At 36.3% G+C, this 7,737-nt stretch overlaps 1 protein-coding gene across 2 annotated transcripts in view; it reads right to left on the bottom strand.

Moving 5' to 3' along the window:
* The window catches only part of LOC139139114 (uncharacterized), an 87,678-nt gene that overhangs the window by 59,210 nt on the left and 20,731 nt on the right, over nt 1-7,737 (bottom strand). For both annotated transcript variants that reach the window (XM_070707895.1, XM_070707896.1), the window contains 2 exons: nt 7,337-7,466; nt 2,863-2,961 (listed from right to left, as the gene is read on the bottom strand). In XM_070707895.1, coding sequence (XP_070563996.1) covers nt 2,863-2,961; nt 7,337-7,466 — 229 coding nt within the window. The remainder of the gene's footprint in view (nt 1-2,862; nt 2,962-7,336; nt 7,467-7,737) is intronic.

Genomic DNA, 7,737 nt, shown 5'->3' with positions numbered 1-7,737 from the left:
TGCGCGCGGATCGAGAGATATCGATAAAAACATGTCTTCAAAAAAGTAAAAGTTTGAATTCCGGTGGCCCACCTAAATTCAGCTTCTGAACATCGAACGTTCGGCACTGGGGCCATTGTCAACTAAGCTATGGCGTACGAGTCTACACTGACGCTGCTGTACGCCACAGTACCACTTGCGTCGGTGATCGGTCATGTCCCGTGGGAGAAAGCTGAGTCTTACTGACTTGGTGAAAAACCGAAAAACAATTTTTGCTGATTCCACCAGAATTCGCACGGGTGCCTTACCCAGTTAAATGCGGTTGATACATAGCGGCCACCGCGTGGTATGCATAGACGCATACCACGCGCGCATGTGGCAGACGACAAAATGTAGTCATCGGAGGCGGCTAATATTTTACACGTAAAAACTGATGTTTATGTGGTATTGGTTAAAAATATAATACAACTGATTTAGAATAATGAAAACGACAAAAGCTAAGAAGAAGTTTTCAAGAACTGACCTGTGGTAAAGGCATAATGCTGTATATAAAGTCTTCACAGTGGGGGGTAAAATTGCGTCGTTCGAACTTATTATGGACTCCCTAGAATATCGTGAATCAGCACAACAACAAACCTTCGGGGGATTTCGCGTCATAACCAGAAACGATCGTAAAATTTCGGGATGTGAAAAATACGCTCGCGAAATGACATGTTTTTATCGATATCTCGCGATCCGCTCGCAGTCGCCACGTCAAATATCGACCGTTGGCATTAAAAAAATGTGTTTTAAAAGTGTTACCAAATGGGAGTGCCTCTTTAAAATGCAACACTTCCTAGAAATTTCTCCTCAATTCAAAATTTCTGTTGAAAGGTAAAATTGGCAAAATATAGGTGATGTATCTACAACCGTTATATTTTTCTTGAAGATATGAAAAAATGGCAATCACTCATGCATTTAGATTTTCATTCATAAAAAAATGCAGTTGCGTTTTGTGATTGTCCGCAAAGAATATGGACATGATTCAAAATAACATCTCTTTCTATTTCATGATTTAGGTTGAACTATCGTTAGGGAAACTCTTTTGATGTCAAGCCCTAGCCCTGCCTTTGCAGATATATGATATTCCATTCAATCGAATGTTATACAGTTATAAAGGGGCACAAAGACAGAATGCCTGAAATTTCATTGCTAATTCCTTACTTGCTGAAAATTCAATTTAAAATTTTATTAAATATAAACCAGTATCTCGGAGAATGGCCTGATGGAATCAACAGATTTGACCTCCCTGGTTGATAAGGTATGTAGTCAACAAATCACATGCATTCCTCTCGTCTATGAATGTACTTGCAATACACTTCTTTTAAGAGCATACAACCACATACTGAGCATACAATGGCACCACATTTTTTGATACCACCAAGTGAAGATTATAAAGTGATCTTACCATTGAGGGTTTCCTGAATTTCCGATGTAGGACAGCACATAATTTGATATGATGCTGTTGGGATCACTGGGGGCTGTCCATGCTATGTAGATGCTGCCCTCAGTCAAGTTGTTAGCTTCTGTGATACTTGGTGGTCAGGTGCTGTCGAGAGGGGATATTCAATGATATCTGTATCTCTATATGGTCTCACAGAAACAGACACTGATGCACTGCTCCTAAACACAATTTGCATCAATTTCTACTTTTTATTTACTTTTAATAGCGCCAAAGATTCACTGTCATATGGTTAAAAACGATTTGATTTGTTTATTGAGTTGTTAGGGTAGAAAATTGCACCTCAGGGACAGATATTCGGACACTAAAATTTTACAATATTATTCTGGCCTTCCACTTGTGGGGGGCTCATTTTGAAGCTTGGAGTTGTGCGCGTCCTCCACTGGGAGAAGATCATCTAGAAATTCTGGTCCACAATTATCATTGTTACACAGCTGGATTGTAAATGACTGCTTCAAAGTAAAATTCCTCGGGCAAAAAGATGATGATTCTGACAGTTTGATTCCATTCATGCAGAAGCATTTTTCACTTTGATGATTATAGGTGTGGACTTATAGAGGGCGCTAGTCAATATGCTGTTCCTACTCAAGCTTACGATTGCCTTTCTGCTTTCTTTAGAAATTAAAATTCAGGCTTTTGAAACTCACAGCTCTAGACAGATTGCAAGGCATACAATCAATAGGTTGGATTTATTCAAGTATACAGTGCAAGTATTTGTATCGATTACAAGGTGATATGCAAACATATATTAAAATCGTTTCATCCTTAGTCAGGGGATAAATCCATTGCAAAGCTTAGTAGCTCCATTTGAGAATTTTGCAAATGGGCAGGGTTAACACTGGTACAATTTACTACACTTTTGTCCCCTGTCCTGTTTATGATATCAAATTTTAGGTCTTCCGCCAAAAGTGAAGTGAAACGCTATTTATAAACTTTACAGGGCGTCCATCTGACTTCCTGATATATTATTTGACTGTACAACACATACAATGAAGCATATCATGTTACAGAAAGAGGGTCAAATGCAATGCAGCACAGTTTGATCTGCAGATAGTCAGGTCTGTATGTAACTTGATCTATACATACATTTAGTATACTAACTTCACTGGGATAAAAAAAAGACAATGGGTGGAGGTGAATATTATTAATTTATCCTACATGGGTTTGTCAGACAAATTACATGGTTACATGTCCAAAGACATTCATAAATTATGGCATTTGATATCTGAACAATGATTTTAGATTTTTTAAATGTTTTTATGCAGAGTAGGGATCATTCCACAGTTAATTAACTCATACATTGAACCAGTTTCCATAAGAGTTGTAAATGCACACAAACCTGCCAGCGGGAAGTGAGACTAAATTCATTCTGTGAAACTTACCCTGTGTTTTGTCAACAATTCTGATGAATGATGGTGGAGATGGTCCGGCTGTATTCAGAGCTATTACTGAGACGATATAGGATTTATGCACTTCAAGACCTGTAATGCACGGTGATAAATATTACAGATGGATGTCAAAATTACGTCTTCATGATAACTGACAACTCAAGAATGTAGTTTTGAATTCTTTACAATATCAGTCAAAATTACACAGAACAATATTGTAGCTAACCCTTATGAGAAATCTATCAGGCTTGCAGCTGATATGTACATATGCATATAGGCGCACTGCAGGCTGTAGGAATGGCACTGTCTATAGGAAAGCTGCACAGGGGAGCTAGGCTCTGCAGGACAATGTAGCTAACTTGGCAGGTTCTGCAAAATGTGTGCATTAAAAGACAGGGCAGCAGTAGAAAGAACTTTACAAAATCTACCGGAATGTAGCAAACTTCAAAGACACTGTGCAGGTCACGCGTTGTATATACCATACTCTACATGTATCTGCATAGGCAATGGGCAGCAAACAAGAAGTGAACAACTTGCTAGCACAATGCTCTCAGGGGCATACACTGTTAGGCTGCGTTCACTAAAAACGGTTAGCGGGGGGGGGGGGGGCTCGAGGAATTCAGGGGGGATTCGAAAATTTTGGGGGTAGTGGAGGGGGGACTTGAAAATTTGTGGGTCCCTTTTGAGTTTTACATTTTCCAATTCCAAGTTTTTGTAGGTAATTCAATGAAAAAGAATACCATTTTTATGTCATCAAAATGTTGTAGGCCCTAATGTTAGTAATAATTTAACAAAATCTAGAATCATTTTGTCACATTTCATGACTTTTATCTCGAAAATATCTAAACGTGTGATTTGTCGTAAAACACAAACTTGAGCCTCGTAACAGGGTAGAAGTTGCAACTGTTAATGATTTCTGCAATATTTCTATGCAATATAACAACTACATTTCTTGCTAACTCCCTACAGCATGCTCGAACACACAATATTTAGTTTGTCGACAAAGCCTGTATATATAAATATAAATATGTATTTGGTGATAATTTAATTGGAGTCCAGACTGACAGTCAGTTGTCAGTGATACAAATGCATGGTACACATACATAGGCTGTGATAGCAAGCTGAATACTAGACAATTCAACATGCTGTAGGGAGTAGAACAAGAACGCAGTTGTAAAACTGAACAAAAATATTGCCAAAATTATCAGAGTTAATATAGCTACTGCCTACGGGTAGTGTCACTATCAGATACTACCCTGCTACCGCAGTGTCACTGTCACTTCATACCTGAACAGTGACAGAGACAGCTCTGACTCTGATGGTAGTTGAAGAAGAGTTTTGGTCAAATGACACTCATGACAGTGAAACTCACTTGTACAAAAGATCAGGCCAGAGAGCAACACATGGAAGAAAACATAGAAATGTTTGAATTCTGGCATATGAGAATAATCAAATATTAGAGAAAAAAGATGGGGTCACCATGCTTGATTTTCTAAATTTTCACACTCTTATTATAAAAGGATACAGAAGTAAAACTTTGAATAGTAAAGACTAAAAGAAAAAATATGTGACCGAATGGAATTATTTATTTTTTAACCAAATTTGCAATTATCACACCCAAAATTTCAGAGATTAAAATTTTATTTGATGGAATATTTTAACCTTCCGGTATTGTCAATTTGAGTAGCATCTAATTCATATAGGTCTTGTTGTTTTAAAACAATTTTTTGGTAGGTCACTGTGCAATACGGCAATTAGCCAGAATTCACTATTTTCCTACTCTTCATGATTGCATTTTGTGTGCTCTTCAACAGGAGCAATTGACCTGGCCAGAGTTGGCTTTTATAACAATAAATATAAAAAAATTCACTGATGCATTTAAAGAACTTGCCTTGGGAATATGACTATACAAAGTGCTAATACAGGTAGTGTAGAACACCTGTGAGCAGAACGGCGCAATACATGTTTATTTTTTCAGCGCTCACATCCTTTACAAAAATGCAGGCCTGTGATAGTTGGGAGGGAACTTGAAAAATTTTGACCATATAGAGGGGGGCATTTGAAAATTTTTTAGGGTACTTAGGGGGGGGGATCTGAAAAAAATAAGATTTCAATCGAGATTCCTCCAGCCCCCCCCCCCTTATCGTTATTTGTGAACGCAGCCTTATTTCTATGCAGCAAATAAAAATTAATGTGCAACTTTAAGGTGTGGCAGAGGTTTTGACATCACGCTCACTGCACTACCTAATTGAAAAACCTAAACAAGCAACCTAACGGCCGATATAGCTCCGCTGTGTTTATGTAGAGAATAACTATTTTTGATACATGTTGATGAAAAAGGTGGACATCTTTGATAGCTCAATTCAGTGGCCGGAAAAAAGTGGCTAAAATAGTTGCAAAAATACACAATTGAAGATTTCATCATACTCTGAATATATCACATCGGATCATCCCTAAGAACATGTCAACCCAAGCTATCTGATGAGTAGTTTTTCGAGAATAATATTTTCTGGCCAAAATGGCAAAAATTGCCCCAAAATAAAAATTGCAGATTACATCATAATTTCAAAAGATCAAATTTAATTTATCTGTAGGAACCCGCATATCGAATTTCAAAGCTATCAGACCAGTACTTTTCGAGAAACGCATTTTTTGACCAAAGATGGAAAAATTGCCCCAATTGCAAAATTACAAAATTGCAGATTTCCTCATTATTGCAATAAATATCATTTTGTTCATCTATTTGGACCTGTATACCAAATTTCATAGCTATCAGATGAGTAGTTTTGGAAATACACATTTTTTGACCAAAATGGCAAAAATTGCCCCAAAAATATAAAATCACAGATTTCATCAGAAATTCAATATATATATATTACTTAGCTCATCTGTAGAAACCTGTATACCAAATTTCAAAGCTATCACACCAGTACTTTTTGAGAAACACAATTGCAGATTTCATCATTTTTCAAAAAATATCATTTAGTTCATCTGTAGTAACCTGTATACCAAATTTCAAAGATATCAGATGAATTATTTTTGAACTACACATTTTTTGACCAAAAATGGCAAAAATTCCCCCAAAAATACAAAATTGCAGATTTCATCATTTTTCAAAAAATATCATTTAGTTCATCTGTAGTAACCTGTATACCAAAATTCAAAGCTATCAGATGAGTAGTTTTTGAAATACACATTTTTTGACCAAAAATGGCAAAAATTGCTCCAAAAATACAAAATTACAGATTTCATCAGAAATTCAATATATATTAGTTAGTTCATCTTTAGAAACCTATAAACCAAATTTCAAAGCTATCAGACCAGTGTTTTTTGAGAGATACATTTTTTGACAAAAAATGGCAAAAATTGCCTTAAAAATGTAAATTTGCATATTTCTGCACAATTTGAACAAATATGAAATAGATCATCCCTAGGGAAATAAGTGCCAAATATCAAAGCAATCTGACCGGTAGTTTTGAAGGAGAAGATTTTTACAGATTTTTTTACAAAAAATGACAAAAATTGCCTTAAAAATACAAATATGCAAATTTCACCACGATTTGAATAAATCTGACTGAAGTCACCCTAAGTAAACTGCATATTGAATTTCAAAGCAATCAGACAAGCGGTTTCAGAGGAGAAGATTTTTTACCAAAAACGAAAAATAATGCCCCCAAAATACAAATATGCAAATTTCACCACAATTTGAACGAATTTAGGTGACGTCACCCCTAGTGAACTGCATATAAAATTTCAAAGCAATTAGACTTGCGGTTTCAGAGGAGAAGGCAATTGTTGACGGATAACAATGGACAACGACGACAACGGACGACGACGGAAAATCAACCTATTTGATAAGCTCCGCGTCGCTGACAGCGGAGCTAAAAACTGAGCACCGCAGGTTAAATTCTGTTATATTTGTCCTCATGCATTTTTCAAACTGAATTCTTCACCTTTAAATGTTCTCATATTCATCAGTGTTGAAATGTTTAATTTGTTACATATTGATCTCTTATATTCTTGAATAAAGAACAAAAATAAAATACACTGTACACAGCAAAATGATTTTGTGTTAACTAATTTGCACATAAGAATAGTGGAAAAATAAGCCTGTCATTTAGTAATGGAAAGGATATTGAATGTTTGACTAAGATTTTTTAAATCTCAATCATTTTGATCATCGATGTTGCTAAAACAGGATCAAGCCATTCAATGACACATTTGACATCTGTCATGCAAGGGAAAGTGTTTCATTGGTAATTTTTTTGTAAAGATCTTCAGCGAAAGAACTATACATGGCCAAATGGAAGATTAGCGGTTACGTTTGAAATCCATCCCAACCTGCTCCTGGTTTGTTGAAAGTCCTCTTGCCGTGAATTACTAGTACCTTGTCGTCCAAAATTTCTGACAAATTATCGTGTTTTCAAAATATAATTAGTTGACAAGTGGTTGAAATACGAGTACTGACCTTGTAGAGTATACTCAGTAGCATTGCCATCAAGGATGTCAATGTTATCAGCTTTACTAGGGTCATCTTCATCTTTCACTGTCATCCTGTACTGTGTAATTTCTCCTCTTGCTTGTCTCTTTGTGAGTCGCTGTATAATGAGATGCAAGTTTCCCTCATTAAGGTAGAATGCACCTTGGTGGGACATACTTGGACTGGTAAACTTTTAAAATGTTTTTTTTTTGGCCTACCACTGGTTTGGGCTCATTTTGAAACTTATGGAGTAAATAGAGTTTTCATTGGCGATGTTTTGTGAAAAATCGGGAATTCGATTTTCACCAGTCGAGACAACACACATGGATGGCAGCTATTTCGCATTTCAAATATTGGTAAATAGTGGATAATTTGTTTCTTTTGTACCA

The sequence above is a fragment of the Ptychodera flava genome, chromosome 8, assembly GCF_041260155.1.
Source record: "Ptychodera flava strain L36383 chromosome 8, AS_Pfla_20210202, whole genome shotgun sequence".
NCBI lineage: Eukaryota > Metazoa > Hemichordata > Enteropneusta > Ptychoderidae > Ptychodera > Ptychodera flava.
This window is presented reverse-complemented; position numbering and strand designations above follow the sequence as displayed.